This window comes from Mastomys coucha, unplaced genomic scaffold, assembly GCF_008632895.1.
Source record: "Mastomys coucha isolate ucsf_1 unplaced genomic scaffold, UCSF_Mcou_1 pScaffold21, whole genome shotgun sequence".
NCBI lineage: Eukaryota > Metazoa > Chordata > Mammalia > Rodentia > Muridae > Mastomys > Mastomys coucha.
The window spans coordinates 176,204,515-176,219,394 of record NW_022196904.1 but is presented as its reverse complement, the minus strand read 5'-3'; the positions used below and the strand labels follow the sequence as shown (position 1 = coordinate 176,219,394).

At 50.3% G+C, this 14,880-nt stretch overlaps 1 protein-coding gene across 4 annotated transcripts in view; it reads right to left on the bottom strand.

Annotated features, from left to right (window-relative positions):
- Window positions 1-1,876: 1,876 nt before the first annotated feature.
- Sema4g (semaphorin 4G) overlaps window positions 1,877-14,880 on the bottom strand; it is a 14,324-nt gene continuing 1,320 nt past the window's right edge. The window contains exons 2-17 of one of the 4 annotated variants that reach the window (XR_004123624.1): window positions 14,558-14,622; window positions 12,638-13,132; window positions 12,396-12,544; window positions 12,116-12,178; window positions 8,694-8,792; window positions 8,503-8,596; window positions 8,235-8,348; window positions 7,851-8,014; window positions 7,608-7,777; window positions 7,225-7,369; window positions 6,879-7,101; window positions 6,526-6,641; window positions 6,276-6,436; window positions 6,074-6,135; window positions 3,077-4,126; window positions 1,877-2,951 (exon numbers count right to left, since the gene is read on the bottom strand). Coding sequence is in view for 2 of the 4 variants with exons in the window: in XM_031390448.1 (XP_031246308.1) it covers window positions 3,297-4,126; window positions 6,074-6,135; window positions 6,276-6,436; window positions 6,526-6,641; window positions 6,879-7,101; window positions 7,225-7,369; window positions 7,608-7,777; window positions 7,851-8,014; window positions 8,235-8,348; window positions 8,503-8,596; window positions 8,694-8,792; window positions 12,116-12,178; window positions 12,396-12,544; window positions 12,638-12,761 (2,514 nt within the window). In the remaining 2 variants the exon portion in view is untranslated. Of the gene's footprint in view, window positions 4,127-6,073; window positions 6,136-6,275; window positions 6,437-6,525; window positions 6,642-6,878; window positions 7,102-7,224; window positions 7,370-7,607; window positions 7,778-7,850; window positions 8,015-8,234; window positions 8,349-8,502; window positions 8,597-8,693; window positions 8,793-12,115; window positions 12,179-12,395; window positions 12,545-12,637; window positions 13,133-14,557; window positions 14,623-14,880 lie in introns of all 4 variants that reach the window. The other 3 variants (XR_004123625.1, XM_031390448.1, XM_031390449.1) reach the window with 3 other exon arrangements.

Below are 14,880 nucleotides of genomic sequence, written 5' to 3'. Positions count from 1 at the left end.
ATCTCTGACTTTAAGGCCAGCTTGGTCTACAGAGTGAGTTCCAGGACAACTAGGTCTCAAAAAAAGGGGGGGGGGAGAAAAAGAAAGAAAACCCAAGTCATTAAACTCACCTAAGACCATATTTGAAGATTGATTATTTATCATGTGTATAAGTGTTTTGCCTGCATGTATTTCTGTGCACGGTGCGCATGCAATGCCCATGAAGACCAGAAGACAGTGTAGGGTCCCCAGGAACTGAAGTTACAGGCAAATGTGAGCCACCATGTTGGTGCTGGGAATTGAACTTGTGTCTTTTGAAAGAACAGTCATGTTTTTATCCACCTAAGCCATCTCTCTAGCTTCTCAAAGTCACAATTCAAAAATTAGTACTTTTTATTTTCAAGATGATCTCACTATGTAGCTCTGGCTGTCCAGGATCACTATGTAGCCAGGCTGGCTTCAAACTCAGACCTGCCTGCCTCTGCTTCCCAGGTGCTGGAACTGAAGGTGCGCACCACACCACTGTTCTTAGCTCAAAGTGTATGCATATTTTAAACATAAGCCATACTTTTGACTCTAAAACCAGAAGCAGAACATAAAACCTTCCAATGGTTAGTGTCAAAGGCAATGTGGCTCTCAGTCTCAGAGCAGGTCCCCCCACAGAACTGAGCCCATGTCTCCCTGGATCAAGCACTGGAACGTGCTGAAAAGCTTGGGGAGGAGCACAAGGGCTGGCAAGAAGTGTCTTCCACAGGGGCAGGCAGATTTCTGAGTTCGAGGCCAGCCTGGTCTACAAAGTGAGCTCCAGGACAGCCAGGGCTACACAGAGAAAGCCTGTCTACAAAAACAAAAAAAAACATGTGGCCTCTACTTAAAAGGCCGGGCGGTGGTGGTGCACGCCTTTAATCCCAGCACTTGGGAGGCAGAGACAGGAGGATTTCTGAGTTCGAGGCCAGCCTGGTCTACAGAGTGAGTTCCAGGACAACCAGGGCTATACAGAAAGACCCTATCTCGAAAAACCAAAAAAAAAAAAAAAAAAAGAAGTGTCTTCCAGGCTTACTTTAATCAAGGCAGGGGCCTCAGGTTCAATTCTCAGCAACCACACGGCCATCTGAGGTTCCAGGGGACCTGGGTGGTTCCAGGGTTCCTGGTCTCTAAGGGTGTGCAGCATCGGGGAGTCAGAGAGGGAAGGGAAAGGCCTTTGTGTGGTGGTACAACTTTTAATCACCAGCCCTTGGAAGGCAGAGACAGCCAGATAGATGAGTTCAAGGCCAGACTACTCTTGGCAGAAGATTCTAAGCCAGTGAGGGCTACACAGTAAGATCATGTCTTCCAAAAAGACAAAAAAGGCGAGCTGGATAGATGGCTCAGTGTATAAAGGCAATCACAGGCAAGCCTGGCAACATGAATTTGATCCCCAGAACTCACATGGTGGAAGAACAAACAGATTCTCTGAATTGTCCTCTGACCTCCACATGTGCACCCTGCCATGTCAAGCATATGTGTAAACATGCAACAAGGAGCTGTCAGTGTGTATCAATAGTTGCACATATCCAGGAGTTGGTGACCAGTTTGAGCAAGTGAGATTCCTTGTCTGCAAAGATTAAAGCCAAAGGAAGAGGGCCAGGAGCAAACACTGGGAGTCCTTGTGACTTCTTGAGCTGCTCTGATTTTGTCCCTCTTAACATCATCATCGGTGAGTAAAACGAGCTCCCATGGCCCATGTGCCTGCCCAGCTCAGCAAAGGCAGAAAGAAGCAGAGGATCTCATTCCTTATGTAAATATTTTTGTGGGGAGCAGAGCCAACCCTATATGAAGAAATCTCTGGCACACCTTCTCCATAAGCCAGCAATCTGTCTCTGGTAAAGCCAGTCCAGACCAAGCAGACACTCAAAGCTAGGGGGAAAGAGGGCATTTATTAGCCAATGTCAGGAGGAGCAGAGCCCAGGCTCCCCATTCCATCACATGCCTGTTCCACCCACCTGGGGGACAAGTGGGGGGCATTCCTGAAGAAGTACAGCCATTCTCACAATAAATACATTCATTGTGGGGTGGAGGTGGGAGAGGTGAAGGGCAGTAAAAACTCGTGGGGTTCCACATTCTCAGCTACAAAAATAACAGTCATCCTCACCCAAGGGGAATGGGAGAGCTCAGTCAGGGTTGATTGTCCCATATGGACCTGGAGACATCTGAGGCCCTTGGACCTTGAAAGTGCCCTGGTGAGGTAGGACAGGAATGGGAGCCAAGCATCCAAACTCCCAGCCTCTGCCCTTTGCATAGTTCCAGGAATGGGCTTCATGTGCCAGGTGAGATTTCAGATCACTTCCTCCTGCTCTGGTCTAGGAGAAGCAATTGCTTGGTCCCTAAGAGGGAGGCTGGCTCATTGAGTGCAGTGTTGGCCACTTGTCCTAGTTCAGTGAGAACAGCTAAATGGGAAGGGAAATCTTCCTTTGAAATATCCATGGACCAAACCTAGTCAACACAGATCTGACTGAGGCAGCAAGGGGCAGGTTGAGAATGTACATGTGGGTGGAAATGTAAGCACATGATATGGGTGTGTTGCTACATATGCATGGGGAGAGGACATGCTTGGAGCTCTGGCACCCTTGCATGTGAATGAGAGGAGGAGGCGGAGGCTGACTCACAAGGGCCACAGTGGAAAGGAGAGGAGGGATGCTTCTTTCCTCCCTGCCAAAGGGCTGCCACGCGGGACTGGGGCTGCAAAGAGGATAGACAGCAAGGTAATAATTGGGAGGGTGCCCTGAATCTAGGATGAGTGAGACAAGGATGCCCCAGGAGGAAGAGCAGGACACTGCAGCCCAGCTGATAAACATTCTTCCATGTGCACGTGTGAATGGAAGCAGGACTCAGGTGGCTGGTAGAGGGAGGTCTTGTCTGAATTCAGGACTAGCCAGCACACAGCTGTGCAGAGGGTGGTGACATTGAGGCCATCTGGACCTGCAGAGCCCTACCTGAGAAGAAGAGGAAGGTTGGGCAGATAGTGGGATAAGACAATTCTCTCTTTCCATGGCTTTAGGTCAAGGGATAGAAACTGGGTATGGGTTTGCAGAGTACTTGGTTCTGGGGAAGCACCTACCTTTGAGGAGCACCGGTGGGCCTGGGCTGCTCACATGTGTCTTGGAGATTGAAGAGGGGACTTTGGCTAACCGTGACTCAGGCCAGCCCTACAGAAACATCAAAAAGTTGGAAAAAAACGGAGTTGGGAGCATGAAGGAAGGTGGACATGTTGGGGAGGCAGTGGCCCAGCCTAGGGCAGACAGGCTGGCTTGGAAGAGCATTTGTTTGGGAGGCTGGGCTCAGACAGAGCTCTCATCTAGCTGCTCTACAAGCTGTGTGTGCTTCCGCTTCTCCAGGATGCGGCTGAGCTCCTCTGCAAAAGAGCAGGGTCCTGCGGGCACGCCATTGTTGCTCTGCCTCAGGAGTACATAACTGTTGCCATTCATCCTTCGCAGCCGGCTGGGCAGTGCCACCAGCCCATTGGTCAGCTCAGCTGGGGGTGGTGGGGGTGGTGGGGGTGGCGGAGCTGGGGCTCCTTCCCCAGGGATGATCTGGAGGCAGCCACTCTCCAGACCTCCAGCTCCCTCTCCATCATCACCTTCATCTTCCTCTCCAGGACACTGGCCTGAGACAGTCTGCAGCTGCACAGCTGAGCCCCCTGCACGGCCAGCCCGGCCTAATGAGTATTTTCGTCTTCGACCTCGTCTGCCTCCCCGTAGACAAGCCACATAGAGGAGGGAAGATGCCAAGATGAGGCAGAGGCCACCAAGTATTGCAATGGCTACCACATAGAAGAACTTCATGTCATGTGCCAGCTGCGCCCCAGGTGTGGCAGGGGCTTGTGGAGCTGGAGCAGGGGTGGCTGGCCGGACTGTGAGGCTATAGGAAGCCAGCAGCATACGGAGGCCATTCTCCTCGGCATAGCAGCCATAGTTGCCACTGTGCTCCAGTTGTGTGTCTGTTACCAGCAGCCCATCCACTCCCACGCGGTAGCCATCCTGCCCATCACTCAGGCTCTTGCTCCCATTGAGTAGCCACAAAGCCCGGGCCAGGTTAGACGGCTGGTCACAGGGCAAGAGGACATCATCACCCCGGAGCACTGATCGGGTCTTGAGTGGTGGTGGTGGTCCTGGGGAGAATAGGGGAAGGAAAGATCAATACCTGCCTATCCCAGACAGCATTGGAAATGGCAAGATAGACTGTAGACATCGATCTAGAAGCACAAAGTCTAGAATTGGTGACACCTAAGCAAGCCTGTGCATGCAGGCTTCCCAGGATGCGCATTGGCCTGCCCTTCGTAGGAAGTAGGCAGTGTCTTGGGCCCTGTTCTCCTCTAGCAGCTCTTCTGCCCTGTGCTTTTAGTTCCTACCATTTACCAAAGGACTCCTAATGTTACCTTTAGCACAGCTTCCTTTCCTGACTGTTTACCATGTGCTGAGCAACTCGCTAAGGCCAAAGTCTCATTCATCACCACACCAGGTCCTTTCTTTGCATTGCTACCACCAGCTGCTCAGCAGTTTGCATCAGGAACCTCGGAGGCTCCCTTGCCTCTCTCCCTCATGAGACTCTCAGACCTGTTCCTTCTTTCCTTCCATGGCTTCCTGCCCTCTAGAGCCCTTGTTCAATCTCTTCTTGCAAGTAAAGATGATCCCTTGAAGACAAAAGTCGAGACTGAGCAGAGAGGTCAGTGAGTGTAAGGTGCTAGCTGCTAAGCTTGACCACTGATTTCAGTCCCTGGGATCCACATGTAGGAAGGAGAAAATGGACTCCCATAAAGTGTCTTATACATGGACATCCACACCACACATGCTTGTGAGCAAAATAAATGCACAGGAGCTGGAGAGATGGCTCAGTGGTTAAGAGCAGTTGTTGCCCTTGCAGAGGACCTGAGTTTGGCTCCCAGCATTCACGAGGTGGTTCACAAGCATCCGTAACTCCAGTTCCAGGGAACACAACACTCTTCTTCCATGGACACCAGGTATGCACATGGTGCACATATATACATGGAGGCAAAATGTACTCAAAATATGTCTTAAAAATATAGGGAAGGGAGGCCTTTAATCCCAGCACTTGAGAGACAGATCTCTGAGTAGCACTGGTCTACAGTGCTAGTTCCAGGACAGCCAGGGCTACACAGAGAAACCCTGTCTAGATTTACAAAAAAAACTAACCCAAATCTGATCATACTACTTGGTGTAAAACTCTTGAGAGGTTTCCTGTAAGGGCGTCAGTGAACATGGTCCCTACTCACCTCGCCAGCCTCTTCCTCCTGAGTTCTGACCCCATACTGACCCTCTGCTTGGTGCCATTGCCCTCCTCATGCCCCCACCTGCCTGATGAGCTTGGACATGGCACAGCTTAGTGATCGATTGCATCCAATTGCTTCAGGCAGGTTGATTCTGCACCTGCTGCTTAGTAGCTGAGTAACCATGAACAGTTTCCTCACATTGCCCATGTCTCAGAGGGGCTGCCCTCATGGGGATGATAATGGTGTTGCTCCCACAGAGTGTTGTGAAAATAAACACACAGCAGCATGTAGACCAGCGCTTGGCACCTAAGTGCTCAGTCCATGTCAGCTCTGACTGCTGACTTTTGTTCTTCCTTCAGATATCAGCTCTGCTACATGATTTTGTTTGAAGAGAAATACATTAACCTTCTGCGTCTTCTTGTAGTTGCAATTATTAATAATTACAGTTAGTTATTTGTGCTTATATCCCCCCACTTAGGCATATACTTTAGATATGATCCTATAACCATAACTAACTCATTAACTCCGCTCCCCCTCATCCCTCTCTCCTCTCTTTCCTTCTCTCTCTCTGTCTCTCTCTCTGTCTGTGTGTGTGTGTGTGTGTGTGTGTGTGTGTGTGTGTGTGTGTGGTGTGGCACTAGAGAGCAAACCCAGGCCCTTTACACAGTAAGACAAGGAGAGTTCTCTACCAATGAGCCACACCCCTACTCATCTCCAAGTCTTGAGCCTGTCTCTTCATTTCTACTTAGGAAATAAATATCCATCCAGTATTCTCTCACCAAAACCACCCAAGCAACCAACTTAGAAACGTCCATGAGTTCCACATACCTGCATCCCTGCTGCCCTCACAGCCTCGATTTCCTCTCTCTACGTCCTGTATCAATGCTGTCCTGCAGACAGAAAATCAAGATTCATGAACACCAGGAAATAGGCATAGAATCACCAAAAATACCTTACAGACTGGTAGGCTTTCTTCCTCCACTTAACGGCACATCTACCCCATCCCTACACCCAACCTCTACCCTGGGACCTGTTGGTTACGGTGGTGGCCACCATGCAGGCATGGGTGCTGGAGTCCCAGCCACAGTAGGGATCCCGTGCCAGGATGCAGTCGTAGCAGGAAGAGTAGCGTGAGCAGCTGGACAGAGGAAACTGGATGACTCCACTTGCTGCCCCCACATAGAGGCTGTGCTGGAACCAGAGAGGACAGTCAGCAACCCCCAAGTCTCTGCCCAGCCTCCCCAGCTCCTTTTTCTGTTAGCATATTGAGGCCAGGTTACCTGCATCGGTGAGATAACTAGATTGTCCACAGACTGGGGCTCCCTGAACACTTGTATCTCTTCAATAATGTGCATCCCAGAGCCCAGGACTACGGCCTTGTGGATCCAGCCATCAGCTGATGTGAAAGAGCAAAGGTCAGAACCCAACAGTGTGATATGCTTTCAGCACTCAACAGGAGGCCTAGTGGGAACAGCTCAGGAATCGTTAGAGACAAGGTTAGAGACAAGGAATCAGCCACCAGCAGTGGTCCTTCAGGACATAGGGTAATCCAAGCCAGTGTGGCAGGAACTGTTGTGTTAGGAAACATCAGTAGCCCAGGCCATTAGAGATCAGGGATTTGGGTCAGAAGCACCTGTGCCCAGAAAGAGCAGGTCATAGGTGGGTCCAGCAGGTGTGCTGACGTGTGTTCCTGTGAGATGTGTGTAGCGTACATTGCGCTTCAGCAGCAGGGGCCGCCCACGTGTGGGTACCACAGGCCGAGCCATCAGTGGGTGCAACTTCACAAAGTCCAGAACCAGGGATGGCAAGTCTTGGGATGAGTTGTAGCCTCGGCTGCGCAATGAATCTGTGATGCACTGGGTTGGAGGATAGGTGGTAAGGCTTAGGACTCCACCACCTGCCTCCCTCTTATAAGGCTGAACCCCACCCCACCCCTGAGCTTCATCCACTCAATGTAGGGTCCAGGCCTGGGTGCTCACCGAGCCAGGCCGGGGCTCAGGCACCCCTCCCTCATAGCGGCCCCAGCGCCGGGCACCATCCTGGTACTCCATGAAAGGGCCTGTGAAGACAGCCTGAATCTCAGCCAGGTCATAGCGGCAGATGGCTGAAGCCTCCAGTGTCTTCCTAGGAATGAGACATAGAGGAGGACTGAGTGGAGCCTGCCCCAGCCCTGTGCTCCATCTGGAACCACTTTACCACGGTCCATCTCCACTGTGGACCCGTCTTGTGTATCAGTGGGCCACAATGCCCTCTGGCCCTAGGATAGCTTGACATGCCTAACCTCATTTTGCAGCCAGCCCTCCCTCTCCCCAGCTCATTAATGACATCAGTTCCTTTCCTTTCCCACCACCTCTGTGCTTACCACTGTGTTGTCAGTGTGAAGACTGCATAGAAATGTGTGTGGGATGACGTATCCGCATCCAGGCTGCAGACCCCACGTAATGTCTCATACTGTGGAATGTGGCAGATGAGACGAGCCTTCAGGAAGGATGTCCACTTCTTCTGTAGGATCTTCTTCCCTCCCAGATCTCCCTGGAGAGGTAGGGACAAAGGGTCAGGGTCAGAGGTCTAGCCTCTCCCCATAGCCTGACTGCATCATATGCACCTTGCACACACGGGCTACTCTAGCCACACGGTGGCTGCTGCGACTCTGAGTGAAGCTGCTGGAGCCTTCCTCACGCTCCATGAAGAAGTAGTAAATCTTGTCATCGTCGCCCACTGCACTGGTCTTGCTCTCCCGTACCAGCACAGAGAACACAAACTCAGCATCTGTGGGGTGAGTATTTATTTGGGTGGCTTATGAAACGGGTCAAGTTCTCTCCCACAAACTTGCCCCCAAGCCACACCCCCACACAGCCATATATACACAGGTGTGGAATGAAAAGGCTCACCTGCAGACTTAGAAATGGGATGGTCAGCTGCCCGAGTGAACAAACAGAAATGGACTCCCTCCCCCAACCCCCGTCATCCTGCGCCTCATTCTCCTAACCATTGAGCCAGTGCATGGGTGCCTCCTCAGTTCTCAGAGAGTGTGGGTGGCGGCTCCGGCGGATATCAGGAATGCTCCGGAATTCATACCGTGTGGCTGTGTAGAGGCCTCCATCTGGGGCAGGGACATCCAGGCATGAGATACATGTCATGTGCAATAGGGAACAGGGCATGCACAAACAGCAAGTCCTAGCGACAGGATCCACATTCAGATCATAGAATCCTGCAGCTGAGAATCCTGAGAGCTGGCTGCAGGAGTGTCTGCTCACCAATGATAAGGCCTGTGAAGCCACGGGCTGGGTCGTAAGGACATTTCTCCTTTCCCTCCTCGAAGCTAGTAGGCAAGATGAAGGCCTCAGCATCCTGGAGAATAAGGGTCCCAGTCGGTCAATGGTCCTGAGGACAGGCAAGGGCTGTAGCTCAACATTAGGCCAGTCGGGGCTGGGGCAGGGATACTCACAATAGCTGCACAGAGGGGCTGGAAGGCATGGGTTCCACATGCATAGAAATGGGTGGCATTGAGCCGCTGTAGAAATCGCACATGGTTGAAACACTCCGTCTACAGAAAAAAGGCAGTGATATAAGTCATCTGCCCAGATAAAAGTCACCTCTATGAGTCTAGCTTATAGGATATACTTTCCAAGATGCCTCTGATTGTCTGAAACCACTTTTTCAGCCACTCCTGTGTCTGTCTCCCTCAAACCCCTCCACCTAACTTTCAGGCGCCATCAAGAGCTCAAAGATAAAGAAGCATTTCAGGAAAATTGGGGCTTGATATGAGTTCAAAAGTTACTTTTGAGGGGCTGGAGAGATGGCTCAACAGTTAAGAACATTAGCTGTTTTTCCAGAGGACCCAGGCTCAATTCCCAGCACCCACATGGCAGCTCACAACCGTCTATAACTCCAAGATGTAACACCCTCACACACACATACATGTAGGACAAAACACTAATGTACATAGGGGGAAAAAGTTACTTCTGAGTAATGCTCCCCACTAATCCTGGAGCTCCCACAAATCCTAACTCTCTGTTATCTCACAAACAACTACAATCTCATGTCCTAAAGGAAGTCCCCAATTTTCCTGACCCACATCATCCCTCTTAAAGCTGTTTATCCAGTCTTTCCCTCCTCCACCTCCATCCACCTTGCTCTGGTCCAGAAGCATCTTTGCTGCAGCCCACTTTCTTGTCCCCACATTCAGTCCCACTCCATGAGTCACTGTGCCAAGTGGTTCTTGAACTTGGTCACTTCACTATTCTCATCCAGTCCAGACAACCATTAGCTCTTCCTTTAGCCTAGCAGCCATCTGATCCCTCCTAACCTATGCTGCTCTTCATAACAACCATTTACTTAGTGAGTGAAAGGTACTCAGTGTAAAATTCAAACAGACAAGGGGATCTGTTGTCAACAGTCTGTCATGTGTTCCTGTCTCCCAGGTGGCCTGAGAAGGGGACCATAGACACCATGTCCAAAGTTTCCCTCCAGAGTTGGTCCATCTGTCATGCCCTCTTGTGCCCATCCAAGCCACTCTTCAAAGCAGCACAAATGTAAAACAGACCATGGCATGGCTGCAGCTCACCAGTGCTCTGAGCACACAAGCCCATGCAGGCCCACACAGCCCTGTCTTCCTGTCTGCTCACTCCATCTCCTCCAGCCGCACTGGCCTCCTCTGTCCCACAGGGGCTCTAGGCTGCTGTCCAGGTCTTCCTGATTACTCCTGTCTGTCACCCAGAGATGGAATCTATGGAAGACTTCTTCTCTCCACTTATACACTGTCACCTGCTGTCACCTATGTCTGCTCCTTGTATCAGCCTCCTCAGGCCTTTTCCTCAGCCCTAGGATGCCCCCAACTTTCCACCGTTCTTCCTGTCTCTAGACTCAGTCTATTTTAATTCATCTGGCATGTGGGGTGAGACAGACATTCCTAGAGTAGCTCCCTAAGACAGAAAAAAAGGCAATTTGGGAAGAATTCTGCAGTCAACAAGCCTGGGAAGCAGTCGCATCTATGACTCTACTGGGTGACTTCTCAGAGCCTTAAGGATGTCATTGTGCACAGTGGGATGGGGATGTCGCCCTTTCCAAACACACCAGAGCACTTCAGTCCCTCTTTTGAAAATGAGTGTCCTTCAGGACAATGCTTTCAGAGATGTTCTCGGATACCTTGCTGCTCAAAGGTCTGGGAACCAGAGATAGCAGCTTTAGTTGGTTTTCAAGAGCAATAGCATCTTAGGGCCTTTTCAGACCAACTGATCCGGTGATTTACATGAGGGCCTCTAAGGCATCAAACAGTATGAGTATCATTGTCACAATAAAGTCCAAACCTTCCATTGGGCATTTATGAGACGTTGTGACCTGGGTTCACCTGTCCCACTAGCTCTGTTTATTACCCATAATGCACTGAGGGAGCCTCTCATAGAAAACTTTAGAGGAGCCAGGTGGTGATGGTGCATGCCTTTAATCCTAGCACTTGGGAGGCAGAGGCAGGCAGATTTCTGAGTTTGAGGCCAGCCTGGTCTACAGAGTGAGGTCCAGGACAGCCAGGGCTATACAGAGAAACCCTGTCTCAAAAAAAAACAAAAAAAAACCAAAAAGAGAGAGAGAGAGAGAGAGAGAGAGAGAGAGAGAGAGAGAGAGAGAAAAGAAAACTTTAGAGGGACATACCACAGACTCGTTGAGTCAGAATTTCTATGTTGGTGGACCTTGGGATATATGTTACTTCTTGTTTGAGACAAAAATCTGATATAGCCCAGGCTAGCCTCAAACTTGTTTGAGGACAAGGCTTTCTTTGAACTTTTAATCCTCTTGCCTCTAACTCCCAATTGCTGGGATCATAGGCACATGCCACCACCATGTCCAGTATGAATGAGCACTTTTTGTTTCACATATATATATATGTGTGTGTGTGTGTGTGTATATATATATATATATATATATATATATATATATATATATATATCTTCAAGGGCTGGGAGGGATTATAGACATATGCCACTATAACTAGCTTAGACTATGTATTTTTTAGTTTTATATCTATTTATTTATGTGTTTATGTGTGTATCTATGCTGAGCCATGTCATTCTTTCCAATGTGTATTCTTTTTCTTTTTTTTCAAGTCCTGGCTGTCCTGGAACTCACTCTGTAGACCAGGCTGGCCTCGAACTCAGAAATTCACCTGCCTCTGCTCCCAAGTGCTGGGATTAAAGGCATGTGCCACCACTGCCCAGCCCAATGTGTATTCTTAAAAACTTCTGCAAGTCAGGAGTGGTGTTGTCCACCTTTAGTCCCAGCACTCAGAAGGCACAGGCAGGCGGATCTCTGTGGGTTGGAGGGCCAGCCTGGTCTACAGAGTTAGTTGCAGGCCAGTCAAGGATATATAGTAAGACTCTGTCTTAAAAACTCCCAAATAAATAAGTAGATACAAAACACTAAAAAGCTCTCTAAATGGTTGCTAACCAGATATGATCCTCCCAGCCCCTCACAGACACTCTGCCTTTTAGCTAGAAAGGACTAATATTTAATGTCTTTCCATGAACACCAGGTACTTAGACTAATGGTCCAGCAAAGCCTCATTTTTCCTAACTGTGAAATGGGTATAACAATGTTTCATCAGATTATTTTAGAGCTAGATCTAGTTGTCACTTATTAGCAGTTACTTACTGTTATGATTATACTTTAAGATTCCCCTGGGCTTTAAAGGGATTAAGTGACTGACAGGCCAAGCTATAGACCACAGATAGTTGGGGTCCAAGGCTAGCCACTCACACCACTCATTGTAGTTGTGCACTTGGATGCACATCTGTCCCACTCCATCTGTGTCCCTCCAACTCTGGCACCCCTGGTTGAGGAGGAAGAAAGGAGAATGGGGGACAGGAGGTCACATACCTGGTTGTTTTTCCCTTTCTGATGGCACTTGCTTTGCATCTCTGGGGAGGCCTCCCAGTGGATCTGGGGAGAGCAAAGGGACAGACTGCTATGTTGACCTCAATATCCACTACCCAGAGAGTCAAACTGTGGTGCTCCAGAGCCTGGGGAGACTGAAGGGAGGTGGATTTCAGAAAGCCCTGGGCTGGGAAGGACAGTGCTGTCCAGAGGTCGGAAGGCTGGAGGCCAGGTCTCCAGGTAACTGGAGACCCTGTGGTTGGTCCAGATGTCAGGGACTGACCTCTTTGTGAGTCCTGTCTCCTATGTCACGGGCACTGAGAGAGAACAGGGCACCTCGAGCCCCCACCAGCAGCCTCTCTGAAGCCTCCTCCAACAGCAGTGTTGAATAGTTCTGGGCGTGGCCCTTGAAGTGCCGAATCTGGGAGAGCTCTGAGAACAAGAGGGGCAATGAACCAGCCACCTGGGGGCTACTTCCTGTACCTAACTCTGGCGGCCAAAGTGTTTCAAGGTTGGGGGTCTAACCTTCATAAGAGATGGTCATCCGGGGGGTGGCATCGAGCTCTCGGGATGGTCGCCTCAGTGAGGGTCCAGGCACTGCTGTTACTGTGAGGAAGCTGAAGAGGAGGGGCCAGAGCCTCCCCCACATCTTCCTGGGGAAGATCAGACCAACAAGACCCCAAGGGCAGCCCAGGAGTCACAGGAGGGGAGGGGAAGAGCAGTCTCTGGGTTCAAAGTCCAGGGTGTGATCACTTGGAGGTCAAAGGTCATGAGGTCATAGGGGTCAAGTAGTCATGGGGCCACGGAGGATCCTGGAATGGGGGGGACATGGAGCCACAGGGTTGTGTGGCCATGGAATCACAAGTAAGAAGTCAGAGGGAGAGGTGGGTCACGTGCCTTTCTGTATCAAATGCAAATTCCATGGAGAGTGGGCATTGTGGGTCCCAGCAGGGTTGTAGGGTACTGAAGGGGTCACCTTGCCCCCAGTCTCAGGGCAAGTTCCAGTTCTCTGTCTGTTTTCTGAAGGAGGAAAAATAAACCAAAACAATAAATAAATAAATAAATAATCTCTCCAAAATGGAAAGCCTTTGATTTGTGTGTGGGCATAAGAGGGACGGCACCACCCACACTTGAGGTGGTCCTGAAAGCCTGAGGCCGGCCATCCACAGTACTTGCACACCAGGAAAGACAGCCTTCGGCCTAGCTCTGCTCTGGTGCAGAAGGCTGTGGCACTCGCTGTCTTCAGAAGACCCTAGACTAGCTTTAACCTATACCATGGTAACAGTTCTCTTCCAGTCAGGAGACTGCTTTGGCCCATGTTAGTAGAGAGGCCTGATCTCCCACAATGCTGCTTGCGGGGGTGCCTTTAGCTGAAAGGCCTGGGCGGTCAGTTAATGGGTCTTTGTTAATTTTGTTCTGTTTTCCCTTTGTTTTTTTTCTTTCCCTTGGCCTAAGAGCTCCCTCTGGAATTTCTCTTTAATTAGACACTTCTCTCTGGCATTTTTCTCTCAGGGGTACACATCTCTGCTTTGCCCGTGCGAGTCCATACTGCATCCCCTGGCTGGGCATCTACACGAGTCTCTACCTGTTAGACCTACCTGCTGGCAGGGAGCACAGGCTTGAGGGTCTTGGGGTGAGGGGCAGGTATTTGGGTCCCTGAGCTGCACACGTGTGATTTCTGTGCAGGAGACTGCGGTGTGAAAGACCACTTAAGACTTAAGCAATGTGGAAGACAGCGAACTACGGGATCCTGACACTTGCGGCCACGTTTTCTGACACATCTTAAAGATTAGTCCCACCACTGAGGTGGAGGGGGTTGATAGGCCTTCCCCTTATCTCCAGGGGACTTCCGAAGATTTCCTCAGCTTGGGGAGGTGTGGAGGATGCCTGACCCACCCAATGTCATCAGACAGCCATAGGCAGGGTCAGAGGGTGCCGCTGGCCTCTCATTTCCTTTCTAGGTCAAATATTAACCATCTGGCCGTCAAGAGAGGGGAGGGATCTGGAGCTGGTCAGAGGAATAGCAAGAATTTGGAGGGTTTGTTCAAGAGGTAAAGGTTAACACTGTCACAAGAGGGAGAGAGAGAGTCTCTGAGCCACAGAAGGGCATCAAGTCCTTGTTTTGAGGGCTAGGGCAGACGGAGGTTTCAGGTTGCCCAAGCCCCTCCCTTACTGTGAAAGTGCACCTGTTTACATTCGGGGCCTCCTATTTGCTCAGCACTGAGGGGTGAGTTCTACAGCTAGGGAAGTCCGTCCAGGACCCACAAGGAGGAACACATCCTAGGTCAGAGTGGAGTGAATGGCGTGGGTGTGCGTTTATTTTGAGTCACATGGGTCTCCGAGACTGTGACACACTTGCACACAGTGTAGGGCCGAAAACACATGCATTTATAGGAGTCATGTGCACACGAACACAGGACAAAGGCCACACAAGGTTGTGTTTACCTGTCATCCATTCAGTGGATCCTACATCCTCAGAGGTGAACAAGCAGGGCTAGATAGCTGGCTTCCTATTCAACAGGAGGGTCTTGTTCACGCACATTTGTATAGGGGCATTCACACAAAATCGTTGATACTGGGTCAGGCATAGTGCACACATGCATTCTGAGTCCTCCAACACAATTGCATCGAGACAGAGACAAGTGCTCATGAAATGCATGAAGGGGGCTGACTTTGGTGGCTGACAGTGTCTGCTGGGGTGAGATGCACAGCAGAATTCTGTCTCCTGAAAGTCCTGGTCATGAGGCCAGTTCTCCCCCCACCTCTCT